This window comes from Monodelphis domestica, chromosome 1 (assembly GCF_027887165.1).
Source record: "Monodelphis domestica isolate mMonDom1 chromosome 1, mMonDom1.pri, whole genome shotgun sequence".
In the NCBI taxonomy this organism is placed as follows: domain Eukaryota; kingdom Metazoa; phylum Chordata; class Mammalia; order Didelphimorphia; family Didelphidae; genus Monodelphis; species Monodelphis domestica.
Window position 1 is genome coordinate 617011825 of NC_077227.1, and position 19807 is coordinate 617031631.

A 19807-nucleotide genomic window follows, 5' to 3' on the forward strand; every position below is an offset into this window, starting at 1 on the left:
GTAAGAAAGTAAATTTTGAAAAATGGCCAAACATTTGATCCATCCTTGATTATCTGTGCTGATGGAATAGAGAATTGTCATGGGAAATATCTAGGTAATTCAGGCAAAGCTAATTTTGGGGGCATTCATTATCTTTGAAATTGTTTCATTTTTCCACTTCGCTATCCTCCATATTCAGGAGGTTTTGATATTTTAATGAAATTCAAATTTTGTTTGGATAAAGATGAATATCTAAATTCTAGCCACATTCAACTCTCTGTTATATCTCTATGCTATGGTGGAAAAGAATTCTGGCCTTAAAGTCAGAAAACCTTCATTAATTTCCAGCTTTCCTATTTTCTACCCATATGGCCATGGTCAAGGCATTTAACCTACTCAAATTTTAATTTCCTCTTCTACAAAATGGTGATAATAACACTAGGTTGCTAGAAGGAAAGCCCTTTGTAAACTGCAAAGTATTAAAGAAAGGTAAATTATTCCTGCTGAAAGAGTCCTAGAAAATATGGATTATGGACTCCTAATGTCTATACTATAGGCTTTTTCTTTTCCAGAAGTTACTTTCCAAAAAATCAGCTTTTTAAAGAGCCTCGAATGATAATGAAAACAATGGTCTGGCAAAATAGTATAGACACAAAAAAGAACATGATCCTTATGTTATGGTACTTCTATGGCTGAGTGCCTCAATCCTCCCTCATATAAATTGAGTTATCCTGGGCAAGCCACTTAACCATCAAAATCTTTTCTCACTTGTTACAAATCAAGTTTACTAATCTATTACCAAATCTAAAACAGAGTTGTTTTAAGGATAAGTAAGATAGTATACACAATATCATTGATGTGTCATATAAATCTCACATAATATGTATGTATATATATATTACATTTTCAACCTTAAAAATATATATATAATTTACATATGTTATATAGTAAGTTATTTATATATTTTCATATGCTAGGTAAATATTTATTTTTGTTGTTCAATCATTTCACTCATTTCTGACTTTGTGATCCTATTTGGGGTTTTCTTGGCAAAGCTACTGGAGTGGTTTGCTCTTCCCTTCTCTAGATCTTTTTATAAATGAGGAAACTGAGGCAAACAGAGTTAAATGACTTACCCAGGGTACCACAGGTCATAAATGTCTAAGGCAGGGCTTGAACTCAGGTCTTCCTGATTCCATGTCCACTGTTCTATCCACTATACCACCTAGCTTCCCCATGTTTGTTATAGCAATGAACTTAAGTGAAGTCAATGAAAGAACACTTTTTTTTTTCTGAGATGGACAATCTCATTCCCAGATCTCATCCTCATGTCCCTCTTACCATGTTTTTGTTTCAGTCTTGAGGGGATGAAGATTAAAGCCATTTATTTTGTAGCTAGCAACAGATTGTATGACAAAAGATGTTGAAAATTTTAAGATGATATAAGATGCTTAAAGGTCCCAAGTAAAAGGACAAGGGAGACAACATTTATTTGAATGTCCCCAGGCTCTCCATAACCATGGCCTCTTTCCAGAGCACTGCTCTATCTTGAGCTGTTTCCCCATATACTCAATGATATTGCCCATGCTTCTAAGTTTTCCCTTCCCTAACACCAACATTAAAATTCCATTCTCACTATACCTGAGGCTCAGTTTCAGAAAGGAAAGGGTCTGATAAAGTAGTTCTTACTAAATATTTAATTTGTTCATAATGGATTAATATAATTATATACTAGATCATATTTTCACTACCAGGAAGGTGCTGGCTGCTGTGGTGGAAATGATGGGAACCTGGTGGGGAAAGTAACCACTTCCACTTAAGAGTTTTTGATAGAGGAGACAAAAGCCAGGAGGAGTCTCACAAGGTGGAAAGTTAATAAGCTCAGCTTGGGGCATATTGAATGTGAAGTATTGGAAGGAGATCCACATGGAGTTGTCCTGGAAACAGTTGAAAATGCAGTTCTGGAGCTTAGAATTGATGTATGCTAGAGATATAAATTTTATAGTCACGCTCACCAAAATAGTAAATGTAAATGGGTGTTGGAGAGTCAAAATCATAACTAAGAGGGAGTAGCATTGCTGATGAAGTCTGAGGAAAGAACCTTATCTTAAAAGGTTAGGATAAAATCATAGAATCTTTGGCACAGAAGAGATATTAGAAATAATTTAGAATCCATAATGCCCTCTATAATACCCCTGATAAATGGCCATCCAGTATCTGCTTGGCAATCTCTAATAAAGGAAAAGTCATCCCTCCTGAGGTAGCCAATTCCACTTTTGGATAGTTTTAATTATTACAGAGGGGAGTTCAAAGAGTGCCTGGCCTAGAGTCAGGAAGATTCATCTTCTTGAGTTCAAATATGGCCTCAGACACTTACTAGCTGTGGGACCCTGCACAAGTCATTTAGTCCTGTATGTCTCAGTTCCTCATCTACAAAATGAGCTGGAGAAGGAAATGACAAACCACTCCAGAATCTTTTGTTAATAAAATCCCAAATGGAGTCACAAAGAGTCAGAAACAACTAAAATGTCTGAGGAACAACAATTGTTAGTTCGCTTTGTCTTACAGTAAGCTCAAACTTGCTGCTCTGAGACTTCTACCCATTGGTCCCAGTTCTATCACATAAAGGCCAACAGAACAAGTCTAATTCTTCTTCTACACAATAGTCTTTCAAACAATTGAAGGCAGATTTTAGGCAAGCAGGGCTTCTCTTGCCACCTCTTGTTATCACTCTCACCCACCCCCCAGGTTTTCTTTTCTCCTGGATAAATATTGCAATTTCCTTAAATATATCATACTAGGGGCTTGGACCCTTCAACCACCCTAGTTCCCTCTGTGTGGTTACTATGAAAAAACTCACAAATCAAAGGATTTTAAAAGTTGTCATTCTTCACTTAGAAGTCTCACTGCAGCCATGGAATTCAACCATTGGAAGAACTCTCCACCCAGAAGCTTCTCTCTCTGATTGGATGGCACCTCCTAGAACTTTTATTTCAAGAGATTGCCTAGGCCAACCGTGCCTCATTCCTCATCAGGCTGCACTCTGGACATCTTTGGCAGTGTTCCAGCTCTTCATCTGAACCCTTTCTCTTCTTACCATCCACTTTTCTCCTTTCCCCTGTGATATAATGACTTTTCCTTTAGAATGGATAACTCTGTAATGGCAGTGACTGTTTATTATTATTTTTTTTAAATCTTGTGCTTGTATTCCCAGCACTTAGCATAGAGCTTGGCACACAATAAGTTTGCTAAATGTCAGTTGACTTAGTAGCTGACTGATTGCTGTGCCTAAGAAGTGACCCAGGATTCAGAATCCATCTTAAAAGAGTTCTCTGTGTGTGTGTTTTCCTTACAGATACCATTATCAGAGGATATATAGCTTTTTCAACCATGCTGTAGTCTACTATTTTTGTTTTTCCTCCTTATACTAATGGGAAGTGTATGTGTTTCTGGGGAGGTGGTACTCTATGTTTACCTCTTCAAACTCAAATTACTTCATTCTCCTCTGTACTTCTCCTACTAGACAGAAGACTGTGACTTTTTTTTTAATGAATACTTTTAAGCCATGTACATACAGTGGACTCTCAATTATCCATCTTAATGGATAGTAGTGGAACAGATAATCCAAAAATCATTTGGCTTTGAAATGTGTAATATGATTATCTCTACAGAAGATTTACCTTCCTAATTATATTTGGCACAGACTAAGCTATAATTAATTTGTATTCCCTAAGCATGCACTCTCTAGTGAGAACAGTGGTAAAGAAACCAGGCTAGGATTAAATATATTCTAGTGATAATCCTCAATTTACCCTCTGAATTGACTATATTTAATTTTAGTAACCATTCTAGAAGTCTAGTTTTGTGGTTCATAGGCTATAAACATAGACTATGTTTTTTCTCAGGCCAGGACAAACTACAGCTTATTCTTTTATCATCATTGTTATTATTATTTGTTTGGAGCCTATGGTTTTATTATTATAGATTCCCTATATGGAATCTCCCCAGAAATTATTTATAATTTACCTCTTGAGAGTTATCTAGGATATTAAAATGTTATGTAATTTGTTCCTATCCACACAGCCAGTAGTATTTGTAGGAAGCAGTTCTGAGAACTAAGCCTTCTTAACTTCTAGGCTAGACTTCTTTTATCCAAAGCTGTATCTCTTTCCTACTTTAAACTTTATGTCTCTTCTCTAACTCTGATATTATTTTTTTTCCTCCTCTTACCATTCCTGAGGACCCTAGTCATTGAAATACAAAGTTATGAATAGATTAATTTTTATTTGATTCCTCCCTATACATGGTATAACAGATAAAGTGCTATATTAGTGTTCAAATCCCACCTCTGACTCAGTATCCTACCCAAATCTCTTAAATTCTCTCAACCTCAATTTCCTTATTTGTAAAATGGGGTTAGTAATATCCATGGTACAGACTTTATGTAGGATATTGGGAAGATCAAAGAGATAATGTACATAAAGTACTTTGTAAACATTAAAGTATTACAAAACATCAGTTATTGTCTTTTGCTCCCATGATCACCCCACCCACCCATCCCAAGGCCATTATCTTTCCTTTTTTCCTGGTTTTAAAGTTATCAGTAAATATATCACTATCATGGTAGGCAAACTTTATCTCATTATCAATAAAAGTCACAAGAATAACAAATACTCCTATTTTTATAGCTCTTTCATGTTTATGAAATGTTTTTTTTTTCTCATAATATTCCTGTGAGGTACTTAATAAAAGGACTATCAACCCCATTCTAGAATTTGTGTTGTTAGGCTTTAACTATATTTCCACTAAAAACAAAAACAAAAACGACTCACTTTCTCTTCTGAAGGCAGATTTGGAGCTTTGAGGTAATTACCTGGACTTTTCTAAGGAGCAAAAAATTATAAACATATTACAAAGGATAGTCATATACCTTCAGCAGGATCTTGGTCTTGTGTTGATCCAGGGGTGACATCATCCTCTTGTATAACACCCGCATCTGTGGTAGAATCTGACACAGTAAGAAAAACAAAAACAAACAAAACTCTTAGATGATATTTTTACTGAGAAATAAATAGAACAGCTTTTAGTACTATTTGACATATGAGACCCTTTTTTTTGGCTGGGGGTTGGGAGTAAAAATTTTTTATTGTGGAAGAAGTCTGAAATGCTTTCTGCCTCCAGAGTCTACACTCTTTAGCCAGTCCTCCACACTGCCATCTGAATAATCCTCAACTGAGAACTCCAGATTCCTAGTATTTGGTGCTAAGAAAAGAAAGCCAGGGAACAGGAGAGATCAGATGTGACTCCCAGGGGAGAACAGAAACCTAGGTGTTGATGGAGGCAGAGGCCAGCACAGAACAAAACCCAACAAGGAACAAGTCCAGAAGACAGCAGTAAAATGGCCCTTCAGAAATGGAGGCATAAGCTATCTGTCTTGGAACATTGGTGTTTCTTACATAGGTGTCCCCATCAAATGATCCTCATGTATAGCCACTCTTTACTGTTATGTGAATTTGTAATGGGAAATGTCTCAGGTTCTAGGAGGGAATTTTTTATTACTACTTCTTTATTATGCAATTTCATTAATTGCTTGTGCTTTGAACTAATGATATCATCTAATTGATCAACAAAAATAAGCCTATTGTAAGGGCACGTAAGCTATAGTTCTGAATAGATGTGAACCTACTGTACAGAGTATGTTAGACCTGGTTTATCTTTTAGGGAGGACAGAGATATTTTAGTGAGGATGGCCCTAAATGCTACATGGAATTATATGTCTTGTGTCTTATTTAATCTTTGTATCTCCAGATTAGGTAGCATAGTGGATAGAGTAGAGTACCAGCCATAGACTTAGGAAAACCTGAATTAAAATCCAACCTTAAGTTTCTATATCTGTAAAATGAACTAGAAAAAGAAATAGCAAGCCATTCCAGTATCATTGCTGATAAATCCCAAATGGGGTCATGAAGAATTGGACACAATTGAAATGACTGAACAAAACAAATCTCTAGCACCTAGTACACCACTTCCTGTTTGTATGCCTCAGTTTCCTTATATGTAAATGTGAATAATAATATTAGCACCTACTTCCCAGGGTTGTTGTGATCATAAAATGAGATACTTGTAAAGAACTTGAATTCTTAAAGTGCTATATAAATGCTAGTTATTATTATTGTTGTTTTAATTTTATTAACGTTTGTTGAATTGAAACCATTGATCAGAAAACATTTAAGTGCCTACTATGTTCCTGATAGATATAAACATAAACAGAACAATAGTGTCACTACATGTTACAATTATACATACACACACATATCGAGAGAGAGATATAGATGCGCTACAGAAGATGGATAGACATATAGATGTATATTTAAAAGCAAATTAGATGTAATATGTAATTGTATATTGTTGCTCTTTATAAATAGAATGGTTTATATTTGGTTGATTAGGTTCATAAAAAATAAAGAATTAAAAAATAAAGAAAAAGAGAGGGTTCCTGCTCTGGAGAAGCTCTCAAGCAAGCAGGGTAGAGAAGAAATACTTATCTAGATTGGAAAATAGTAATCTACTATATACATAAATAAGTTACATAAGACAGTTTCAGAAAATGACATGAAAAATTCTGCAAAAATATATTGGGTGGGGAAGTATGCAAAAAAGGAAGAGTTAGAAAATCCAAATCTCCTATTGAATGACTTGATCCATATCTTATCACTAAATATGGGGCTGTGAGCCAACTTGGGAGCCAGATGCTGGGTATCAAGCTTATACCTTCTAGAAGAATACAGAAAAGACCAAACCTAGATAATATCTTGCTTGACCCTACATCCTCTTAATGGTGTTTATGTATTTTGACACGTCATTAGCCTAAACTGATCTTAGCTCTCAGATGCATACTCCCTATTACTCTCAGATTAAAGTATAGTCATCAGGATGCTAATGTCTAAGAATTATTTTTAATAATTATCTCTCTGGGAACTACTTTAATAATGATGAAAACCAACATTTATATAACATTTCAAAGTTTTCACAGTGATTTTCTCACAATGGCCACTGGGAAGTGGGTAGTTGGAATATTCTTACCCCCATTTTGCAGATAAGTAAATTAAGAAAAAAAGGGAGGTTTACTTTAAGTCATGTGACTAGTAAGTGGGAAAACCAGTTTGAAACCAGGACCTAAAAGGATCACAGAATTTAGAGATAGTAGAGTAGTTTGCAACTATCTCATCTAATACCTATTTTGTAGATGAAGAAACTGAGTTCAGACTTGCTCAAGGTCTCACATATGGTGGAATCAGGATTAGAATCCAGATCTTTAGACTGAAAACTAATGGCCATTCCATTGTACTCTATTTTTTTTCCCTTACTGTTTGGTTCTTGGTTTTAATGATTCTACTTCTCTTCTTTATCTCAATTTGATATCTGACTCCCAACAAATATCTTTTATTCCTATTTGCTCTGACCAGATCACTTTCAGAACACGCAGGCCCATAATTTAGGAATTGATTGAAGGCTAAAAACAATTATCCTCCTTTAAAGTTTTTAAAAGTCTGTCATAAGTCAGTGGAAGCAGATAGAAGGAGGCAAAAGAAGAAGTCCTTTGCATTGGAGTGGTGGTCTCTTAGGAATGGAAAATGCAGAGTTGAGAGTGTCTTTTGGTCCAAGTCCTAGAATTCAAGAGACCCCTCAAATGCTAGGATCTCTTGGGCTATGACTATAACACTTTATTTTCATTAAGCAAAGTCTATGCTGTCTAATTTCTTGGATAAGCCATAAAAAACAGAGATATGGAATCATGGCTGCAATCTAGACGCCACACGCTTCCTCTCCCCGGCACCAAACGAAATAGACTACATCAAAGGAGCATAAAAATCACCTTTGGCGGAACAGGACTCCCCAGTATCCCACAGAGGTGAAGGTACGTGGGGCTTGAACATTTCCACACTATAATAAGAAGGAGGAAAAGCTTGCACAGAAAAGTGAACTGAGCCGCCCTTCCCCCACCCCACCTCCCCCACCAAACCAGAGTGAGCTACCTGAGCGCTCACCTGGACAGCGAGTGAGTGGGGAACGTCTCTGTCGGGGGGGGGGGGGGCACTCCAGGGTCCTTGGGATCTGGGGACTACCAGGAAAAAATGTCTCAGGGAGGTTTCACTGGAGAACCCAGCACTGATTACGGGGGTCAGCAGAGCTGTACTTGGGGCGGCTGCGCTGAACATCTCCGCGGAGCTAAACACCAGGAGCGGACCACGCGCTGATTATCTGGGCGGAGCTGAACACCTGGGCAGTGTGGCTGTGATCAGGGACCCAGCGCTTTAAGAAACCTCGGAGGCTGGGAAGAACTAGTCTGAAGCAACCTAAATTCACAGAAAAACCGCCCATATAACACAGACCCCAGACCAAAAAGGAAAGGGGAATAAAACCACCAAAGGGATGGCTCACATGGCCCAAAATCAAGCCTCCAGGAAGAAAGGGAAAAAAGTGACTATTGAAAACTTTTATGATGGAAGTACCCAAGGAAAAGAGGAGAATGAGGAGGAAATCCAAAATAAATCAGAACATGCCTCCCAAAATGGAAACTATCAACAAGCTCTGGAAGATCTCAAACTGGAACTTATCCAAAAGATGGAAACCTGGAAAGAAAAATGGGAGAAAGAGATCAGCAGTCTGACAGATAAGACTGCTCAATTGGAAAAAGAACTCGAAGCATCCAATAGAAGGGCAGACAAAGCTGAAAAGCAAAACCAGTCCCTAACGACCAGAATCAAGCAACTCGAAGAAAGCGAGATGATAAAACAGCAAGACTCAATAAAGCAAACCCCAAAAATTAATGAATTAGAAGAAAACATAAAATATCTCACTGAGAAGGTTACCAATCTCAAAAACAGAGGGAGAAGAGAAAACCTCCGAATTATCGGTCTCCCAGAAAAACCAGAGATAAACAATAAACTCGATGTTATTCTACAGGAGATTATAAAAGAAAATTGCCCCCACGTTCTGGAGCAAGGGGGCAAAATAGAAATAGAAAGGATTCATAGAACACCTTCTATACTAAATCCCCAAAAGACAACCCCTAGGAATGTAATTGCCAAATTCAAGAGCTTCCAAGAAAAGGAGAAAATCCTACAAGAATCCAAGAAGAGGAGCTTCAGATATAAGGGGGCTCCCATAAGGATCACACAGGACTTAGCGGCTAACACACTAAGAGACCGCAAAGCATGGAACACGATATTTAGAAAGGCAAGAGAGCTGGGTCTCCAACCAAGAATCAACTACCCAGCAAAACTGACTATATACTTCCAGGGGAAAGTATGGGCATTCAACAAAATAGAAGATTTTCAAGCATTTGCTAAGAAAAGACCAGAGCTCTGTGGAAAGTTCAATATCCAAGCACAGAAAGCAAGAGAAACACGAAAAGGTAAATATGAAAGAAAGGGAAAAGGAGATAAATCTTATCTTTTTCTTTAAGTCAAACTCTCTTCTATAAGGACTACATTTACATCAAATTATATATATTAATATGTGGGGAAAATGTTTTGTGTAATTCTCATAAATTGTAGCATCATAAGAGTAGTTAGAAGAAACATGCATAGGGAAAGATTGGGGCATTAAGAAGATTTGGGGAAAGTGGGGGCAAAGGAAAAGGGAGGGGGGAACCGTCGATAATACTAAGATTAACTTCAAGAAATAGGGGGGGACTCAATAGAATAATCTTTCCCATATAAAGATACTCATGGGAAGGGGAGGGGAAGAACTGTCATATGAGGAGAGGAAGAGAGTGTGAAGTGGAATTACTTAAACCTTACTCTCAGTGAAATCAAATCTGAGAGGGAAGAACATCTAGATCCAGTGGGATCCTGAATTCTATCTTACCCATTAGGGCAAGAAAGAAAGGAAAATTAAGGAGGGGGAGGGGAGAGGGAGTATAAAAAGGGAGGGAAGGAGAGGGGGGGAGGGGAAGGGAGCATAACAAGGGAGGGGCTAGAAAGGGAAGCATCTCAAGGGAGGGGACTAGGGGGACTGACCTAAAGTAAATCACTGGTTCAAAAGGAGAAAGCTAAAGAAGAAAGGTCAGAACTAGGGGAAGATATCAAAATGCCAGCGAATCCACAAATGACAATCATAACTTTGAACGTGAATGGATGAACTCACCCATAAAACGTAGACAAATAGCAGATTGGATTAGAACCCAAAACCCTACCATATGTTGTCTTCAAGAAACACATATGAGACGGGTTGACACTCACAAGGTTAGAATTAAAGGTTGGAGTAAGACCTTTTGGGCCTCAACTGATAGAAAGAAGGCAGGAGTTGAAATCATGATATCTGACAAAGCCAAAGCACAAATAGACCTGATCAAAAGGGATAGGGAAGGTAAATATATTCTGCTAAAAGGGAGTATAGACAATGAGGAAATATCACTAATCAACATGTATGCATCAAATGGTATAGCATCCAATTTTTAATAGAGAAACTAGGAGAATTGAAGGAGGAAATAGACAGTAAAACCATATTAGTGGGAGACTTGAACCAACCACTATCAAATTTAGATAAATCAAACCAAAAAATAAACAAGAAAGAAATAAAAGAGGTGAATGAAATCTTAGAAAAATTAGAGTTAATAGACATATGGAGAAAAATAAATAGGGACAAAAAAGAATACACCTTCTTTTCAGCACCACATGGCACATTCACAAAAATAGATCATACACTAGGTCATAGAAACATGGCACTCAAATGCAGAAAAGCAGAAATAATAACTGCAGCCTTTTCAGATCACAAGGCAATAAAAATATTGATCGGCAAGGGTACATGGAAAGCCAAATCAAAAAATAATTGGAAATTAAATAACATCATACTCCAAAATCGGATAGAGAAGAAATCATAGAAACAATTAATAATTTCGTTGAAGAAAATGACAACGGCGAAACATCCTTTCAAACCTTATGGGATGCAGCCAAGGCAGTACTTAGAGGAAAATTCATATACCTGAGTGCATATATTAACAAATTAGGGAAGACAGAGATCAATCAATTGGAAATGCAAATAAAAAAACTTGAGAACGAACAAATTAAAAACCCCCAGAAGAAAACCATACTAGAGATCCTAAAAATTAAGGGAGAAATTAATAAAATCGAAAGTGACAGAACTATTGAGCTAATAAACAAGACTAGAAGCTGGTACTTTGAAAAAACAGACAAAATAGACAAAGTACTGGTTAATCTAATTAAAAAAAGGAAAGAAGAAAGGCAAATTAACAGCATCAAGGATGAAAAGGGGATCTCACATCCAATGAAGAGGAAATTAAGGCAATCATTAAAAAATACTTTGCCCAACTATATGGCAATAAATATACCAACCTAGGTGATATGGATGAATATTTACAAAAGTATAAATTGCCTAGACTAACAGAAGAAGAAATAGTTTTCTTAAATAATCCCATATCAGAAAAAGAAATCCAACAGGCCATCAAAGAACTTCCTAAGAAAAAATCCCCAGGGCCTGACGGATTCACCAGTGAATTCTATCAAACATTCAGAGAACAGTTAATCCCAATACTATACAAACTATTTGACATAATAAGCAAAGAGGGAGTTCTACCAAACTCCTTTTATGACACAAACATGGTACTAATTCCAAAGCCAGGCAGGCCAAAAACAGAGAAAGAAAATTATAGACTAATCTCCCTAATGAATATAGATGCAAAAATCTTAAATAGGATACTAGCAAAAAGACTCCAGCAAGTGATCAGAAGGGTCATCCACCATGATCAAGTAGGATTTAAACCAGGGATACAGGGCTGGTTCAACATTAGGAAAACTATCCACATAATTGACCATATCAACAAGCAAACCAACAAGAACCACATGATTATCTCAATAGATGCAGAAAAAGCCTTTGATAAAATACAACACCCATTCCTACTAAAAACACTAGAAAGCATAGGAATAGAAGGGCATTCCTAAAAATAATAAACAGTATATATCTAAAACCATCAACTAATATCATCTGCAATGGGGATAAACTAAATCCATTCCCATTAAGATCAGGAGTGAAACAAGGATGCCCATTATCACCTCTATTATTTGACATTGTATTAGAAACACTAGCAGTAGCAATTAGAGAAGAAAAAGAAATTGAAGGCATTAAAATAGGCAAGGAGGAGACCAAATTATCGCTCTTTGCAGATGACATGATGGTCTACTTAAAGAATCCTAGAGATTCAACCAAAAAGCTAATTGAAATAATCAACAACTTTAGCAAAGTTGTAGGATACAAAATAAACTCTCATAAGTCATCAGCATTTCTATATATTTCCAACACAGCTCAGCAGCAAGAACTAGAAAGAGAAATCCCATTCAAAATTACCTTAGACAAAATAAAATACTTAGGAATCTATCTCCCGAGACAAACACAGGATCTATATGAACACAACTACAAAACACTTTCCACACAACTAAAACTAGACTTGAACAATTGGAAAAACATTAACTGCTCATGGGTAGGACAAGCTAATATAATAAAAATGACCATCCTACCCAAACTCATCTATCTATTTAGTGCCATACCCATGGAACTTCGAATAATTTTATTTTACTGATTTAGAAAAAAACATAACAAAGTTCATTTGCAAGAACAAAAGATCAAGGATATCCAGGAAAATAATGAAAAAAAATACAAAGGAAGTGGGTCTTGCAGTCCCAGATCTCAGACTATATTATAAAGCAGCGGTCATCAAAACAATTTGGTACTGGCTAAGAGAAAGAAAGGAGGATCAGTGGAATAGACTGGGGGCAAGCAACCTCAGCAAGACAGTATATGACAAATCCAAAGATCCTAGCATTTGGGACAAAAATCCACTATTTCATAAAAACTGCTGGGAAAATTGGAGGACAGTGTGGGAGAGATTAGGAATTGATCAACACTTCACACCCTACACCAAGATAAATTCAAAATGGGTGAATGACTTAAACATAAAGAAGGAAACTATAAGAAAATTAGGCGAACACAGAATAGTATACATGTCAGACCTTTGGGAAGGGAAAGACTTCAAAACCAAGCAAGAATTAGAAAGAGTTACAAAATGCAAAATAAATAATCTGGATTACATCAAATTAAAAAGTTTTTGTAGAAACAAAACCAATGTAACCAAAATCAGAAGGGTAGCAACAAATTGGGAAACAATCTTCATAAAAACCTCTGACAAAGGTTTAATTACTCAAATTTATAAAGAACTAAATCAATTGTACAAAAAATCAAGCCATTCTCCAATTGACAAATGGGCAAGGGACATGAACAGGCAGTTAGCAGCCAAAGCAATCAAAACTATTAATAAGCACATGAAAAAGTGCTCTACATCTCTTATAATCAGAGAGATGCAAATCAAAACAACTCTGAGGTATCACCTCACACCTAGCAGATTGGCTAACATGACAGCTATGGAAAGTAATGAATTCTGGAGGGGATGTGGCAAAGTAGGGACATTAATTCATTGCTGGTGGAGTTGTGAATTGATCCAACCATTCTGGAGGGCAATTTAGAACTATGCCCAAAGAGTGATAAAAGACTGTCTGCCCTTTGATCCAGCTATAGCACTGCTGGGTTTGTACCCCAAAGAGATAATAAGGAAAAAGACTTGTACAAGAATATTCATAGCTGCACTCTTTGTGGTGGCCAAAAATTGGAAAACGAGGGGATGCCTGTCAATTGGGGAATGGCTGAACAAATTGTGGTATATGTTGGTGATGGAATACTATTGTGCAAAAAGGAATAATAAAGTAGAGGAATTCCATGGAGACTGGAACAACCTCCAGGAAGTGATGCAGAGCGAAAGAAACAGAACCAAAAAAACATTGTACACAGTGACTGATATACATTGTGGTACAATCGAAGGTGATGGACTTCTCCATTAGTATCAATGCAATGTCCCTGAACAATCTGCAGGGATCTAAAAAATACTACCCAAAAGCAGAGGATAAACTGTGGGAGTAAAAACACTGATGAAAAGCAATTGCTTGACTACAGGGTTGGAGGGGATAAGACTGAGGAGAGACTCTAAATGAACACTATAATGCAAATTCCAACAACAGGGAAATGGGTTCGAGTCAAGAACACATGTGATAACCAGTGGAATTGTACGTCAGCTATGGGAGAGGGAAAGGTGGGGGGGGGGGGAGGGGAGGAAAAGAAAAAGATCTTTGTTTCCAGTGAATAATGTATGGAAACGACCAAATAAAATAATGTTTAAAAATTAAAAACAAAACAAACAAAAAAAACCAGAGATATGATGACATGCATGGGGTCTTTTATTTTAAAAAGCCCACTGAAAACTGAACAACTTTAACAACAGGTTAATAACTTCAACAAGAAACACTGTAAAGTTTATTACTTGAGCCTGCCAAAAGCAACTTTTGATGGATAAGTGAGGAATCTGGGTAGTTAACATCTGATTCAAATTTAATAACCAGTGAAGCAGGTATGCACCCAGAGTGTATGGTTTTAATTAACTGCAAATAATTCCCTGAGGCAAATATTTAATTATCCGCACAGCTTCTGATTTCTTTCTGAGAGTGACAATAAGTTTAAAAGTCCAAATTTGGAAACCAAAGTGAGCATACACACATTTTTCAAACTGTTATCTCACTTGTGTCAAATCAGTTCAAATTTGCCCCCACTGAAATGTGCCTTTTCTATTTCGGGGTTAAAAAATATTGACTTGCAGAACCAAGGAAACTTACTTTCTTCAAATTAACACTAAAAAGTATAAGTATTATTTTAAAGGAACTTCACAGATCATACCAAATTAGAAAAATTCAGAAAGATATTATATTATCTTTCTTCAATTCTGACTGTATTTCAAGGAGGTTGATAAACTAGTGGATTCGTGGAAAGGGCAACATAATAGGTGAAGGACCTACCTCTAGTGAGTTCTAGGTGAAGGTGGGTAGAAAGAACTGAAAAGTCATAAGCAATATATACTTTTAAGAATATTAAATAATTTCATACAGAAGAGTGATTAGATTTAAACCACAGAGACCTAATTTGGGAGTCATAGGACCTAGGCTGGAATTCAGGCTTATACTTACCAAGCAATATGTAAGCATTTCAATTAACCTTTCTGGGTCTCAGCATTTTATTTTATTTACTTATTTTTGTCACAAGTCTCTTCTAGATCTAATTTATCTCTACTATCCTTATTACCCCTAAACCCTACTGTAACCAAAGAAACAAACAATATTCCTTATCATTGTTCTGTCATTTCATTTGTATCTGATTATTTATGACCCTTTTGGGGTTTTCTTGCCCAAGATACTGAAGTGGGTTGCCTTTTCCTTCAGCTCATTTTACAAATGAGGAAACTGAGACAAACAGGACTAAACGATTTGCCCAAGTAAGTGTCTGAAGCCAGATTTGAACTTGAGAAGATGAGTCATTCTGACTCCATGCCACTGTGTCACTTAGTTGTACAATGTTCTTAATACACAATATTTATCTCCTACATTTGTGTCAGTGAGGCAGCACAGTGGAGAGATTGTAGAGCTTTCACTAAGTCATTCTTCCTGAGTTCAAATCTGGCCTCAGATACTAGCTGTGTGACTCTAGGCAAGTCATTTTGCCCTTTTTTCCCTCTGTTTCCTTAGCTATAAAATGAGATACAGAAGGAAATGGCAAACCATTCCAGTATCTTTGCCAAGAAAATATTAAATGGAGTCACGAAGAGTCAAATATGCTTGAAACAACTGAACAACATCTGTGTCTTTGGATAGGTTTTCCCTCGTGCCTGGAAGGCTATTCTTCTTCAATTTGATCTCTTAGAATACCAGATTTGTTCAAAATTTTGCTTAAGCTTCATCATGTACACAAATCTTTCTTGTTCTCCTAATTTTTAGCCCTGATTAATACAAATTACTTTGTATTTATTTTGTATATATTTCAACTCATCTGTGTATACATTGTACTCCATCTCTTCAGGCCACAAGAGAACAGAAACACCTTGAGTATAAGGAATACTTTCATTTTGTTTTCATATATTCATCAGGCAGTGTGGTACGTAGCAGATTCTACCTTCAGTATATTTATATCTTTCTCAGTGACTACCACAAATGCATCGTACATAGCAAGCATTTAATAAATGCTTATTGATTTGAATCTAATAGTAGGAGACTTAACAAATATCTACTAAATGTATGCCAGACTAATGGGATTCAGAAATTGTGTTTTAAAAAACAATTGTTTTCCTGATTTAATTTATATAAATTGCCATAACCATGAATATTCTTAATTCAGATTGCTTATTTGAATTTGAAATTTCATGATTCTAAGAAATCTGATTTGTTAATGGCCAAAATCCGATAATAGTTATTACCTAATTCTTAGGGTTAGTCAATGTTATTTTAATAAAAAGAAAGAAATAGAATTTATATGTAGATTCTGACTTTCAAAATACTTAAGGTCAATGCTCATTTCTTCCCCAAATGCAAATATTACTGAAGTATTCAAACTAAAAGTCTAAAGAAAGATTTACTCAGAAGATTAAAATGAATAAAACAGTCCTTCATAAATAAATTCCTCATTTACAAGGCTGCCAAAAGTGATAATATATTTAAATAGTATTTTTTAGATTAAAAGGCATAAGTAAAAAAGAAACATAGGTAAAAATAACAGCTTCAAAAGAGGATCTGTTAAAATTTACAACCTTCTTTCTAGCATAAGAACACCTATGACTTGATGGTTGTATTTACTAAAAAATAGTGTAACATTTTTAACACAGTGTTTGTTTATAGGAAAAATCACATAACATAGCTATTTGATGGTGTTTCAAATGAATACATAATATGAATCTGAACTTGAAAAAATGTAAAAGGAAAGTATAAGTGACTTTTTTAAACCGGCACACCAGAACTTATGAACCTCAATAAGGAGGGGAAGGTTGCTGCCTACTTTGGTTTGGATGAATGTTCCAACTGACAAAATCTTGGATCTTTAAAGAAGTAGCAGTCAAAGGGCTAGGCAATCCACTAAGTACAAATAAGATATAGATACGATAAATTGAAGTTAATCAAGAGAGGAAAGTTGAGGGCATTAATATGGTTAGGAAAGTTTCTTGTAGCTGGGATTGTAGTTTAAGATTAGGAGGAAACCAGAGAAGCCAGGAGGTAGAGATGAAGAGAGAATTCTAGACATGAGGGCTAGCCAGTGAACCTACTGAGTCCCAAGAGATAGCAAATGAGTAGCATCAGGAGGTCAGAGTCACTGAATCATGGAGTATGTAGAGGTGAATTAGGTGAAAAAAGTTCAGAAAGTTAGGAGGGGGATACGTTATGAAGGGTACAGTAGATAGAGCCAGGAAGTCAGGAAACTGGTCTCAGATTCTTACAGGCTTGTGACCCTGGGCATGTTACTTAATCTGTCTGCTTCAGTATTCTCAGTCATAAAAAAAAGGATAATGATAGTACCTCCTTCCCAGGCTTGTTATGAGGATTAAATGAAATAATTTTAAAGAATTTGGCACAGTGTCTGGTATACAGTAGGTACATCATGAATGCTTATTTCTTTCATTTCTTCCATGATTCAACATTGGGATTGCTAGACTCCCTCTTCTACTTATCCTCTATCATAATGGTCTCCAAAAATGGAAGCAATGACCTAATCCCAACCAATTGGTAGGTGGAAGGATGGGTCACACAATACCTTCTCATTAAAAGCCAATTTTGATATATGCCCCTAGTGTTACCTTTCCTTTCAAGGCAAAAGTTTTTCTGAAAAAAAAAAAAAGGATGTAATGTTGGTCCACCTATCTCACAAAGTGATTGTGAAGAAAGGTAGCCTAAACATATAATCTAAATGTGAGTTATTATCCTCAAAATGAGAAGCAGGATGGTTGCCCCGACATTTTCCTACTTTGATCCTGTTCTCTCATGTGTGAGTTTCCTTTCTCTCCCTCTCCATTATACTGCCTTTCTCTTCTGACTATGTTAGGTACCCCTTGGAGAACATTTTATAATCTATGGCTGCTCTAATCCACCATTTTCATCTTGAGTGAGAGATTTAACAAGCTTGGATTCATTGTTATCTGCAACTCAGATTTCATTACATTACATTATCTTTTTCTCCAGACACCTTTATTCTAAATTTCTCTACTTGAGTTGAAGATATCAGTCAGTTGGTTGACAAATATTTATTACTCACTATCTTTTAGGCACTATTCAGGTACTATTCTAAGGGCTGGGGATACAAAGAAAGACCAAAATATTATCTAGTCTCTGCTCACATTCCATATCATGATCTTCATGCCATCTTTGATTCCTTTTTCTCACTCACCCTACTTATATCAAATTCAAATTATTGCTGAATCTTGTGTTCCTCCCTCTATAACATGCTTCACAGCTGTTTCCTTCCCTTCACTCCTTACAGCTATTTCACACTATTTCAGGCCTTCATTTCCTCTCCAGGAATACTGCAAAATTGACTTCTTTGCCTTGTCTCTCACCACTCTAATCTGTCCTCCACAAAGACCCTCAGTGGTTTCCTAAAATGTTGGTTCCTCCATGTCACTCTTCTCCTCTAAAGCTCTCATGATTCTTTATCAACTGAATATTACTTTATTACTTTGTCTTTATCTTATTCTTTAAAAACTTCTATTTTTTTACACATTACAATGTATATTTTACAGTTTCAAATGTCCATAAATATTAGTATGGTAGTATATGCATAAAATAGCCAAGTTGATAGGCAAATATTGGGGATTCATGCTCAAATATGTTTGATATGTATGGTATGTGTGACCAAAGAAATTCAGAGACCACTGTTCTAAGAGTTACCATCATAATTACTTTCAGAGTACATTGGCCTCTAGGACCATCTCTGTGATTTTGGTCTTTGACTCAACACTTAGAGCATAGTGGGATCCAAAACTAGTGTTCAATACAGCATTATAATCAGACCACGTTATGGATTAACTAAATTGAAAGAGACTTGGAGAACCTTTCCCTCCAAGAATTAACTTTTAAAAACTGTTTCTGTGATTTCATTGATGTAGAGAACTTCCAGTCAATCTACCTCTAGCAGTGCAGATTAGCAGCTGGCTTGCAATTTAAAGTCACAGAAAGTTGGCATAGACATGGATTTTCCGAGGGTCATACAGATAGTATGTGTTAGAAAGACATGAACTTGTGTCTTCTGGCTTTGAGGCCAGTTCTCTAGTCTCTATGCTACCCTGCAGCTCAATTTTAGAAGAATAACTCACAGTTAGATAAAATTTCTAGGATTCCTTTCTTCACAACTACTTTGTAAGGTAGGTTGGACCAACATTATTGTATCCTTACTTTCAGATGAGCAGATTTATATCTAGAAAAATGGAATGATTTCCCCATAGTCAATAAGGACCTAAGGTAAGATTTCAGCTCAGGTCTCTTCACTTCAAGTGTGTCCTTTATCTATGCTATTGCTCCCTCTTTCAACCCATTCATGGATGAAGTCTGGCTGGACTGATTAGTTTTCAGAATATTCTTAGTATCTGGCACTGACAAAAACAGAGACTAAGTAGAAGCTTATTTCTTTGAGTTCAGTCACAATATATAAAGTTTCAGTTCCATTCATTATAAGATCATCAATTCACAGATGTAGAACTGGAAAGGATCTTAGAGGGCATGTAGTCCAATACCTTCATTTTACATATGAGGACCCTGAGACCCGGAGAGATTAAGAGATTTGTCCAGGGTCACACAGGATATAATAGAACAAATGCTACCCTGGTAGGAATCATCACAGTATAAAAATAGGATAGGTACATGAGTCTGACTAGGTCATAAAGGAAAAAAAAGATTTG

At 36.3% G+C, this 19807-nt stretch overlaps 1 protein-coding gene across 1 annotated transcript in view; it reads right to left on the reverse strand.

Annotated features, from left to right (window-relative positions):
- MACROD2 (mono-ADP ribosylhydrolase 2) overlaps window positions 1-19807 on the reverse strand; it is a 2426984-nt gene that overhangs the window by 89317 nt on the left and 2317860 nt on the right. The window contains exon 13 of the mRNA XM_007476657.3: window positions 4910-4987. Coding sequence (XP_007476719.1) covers window positions 4910-4987 — 78 coding nt within the window. The remainder of the gene's footprint in view (window positions 1-4909; window positions 4988-19807) is intronic.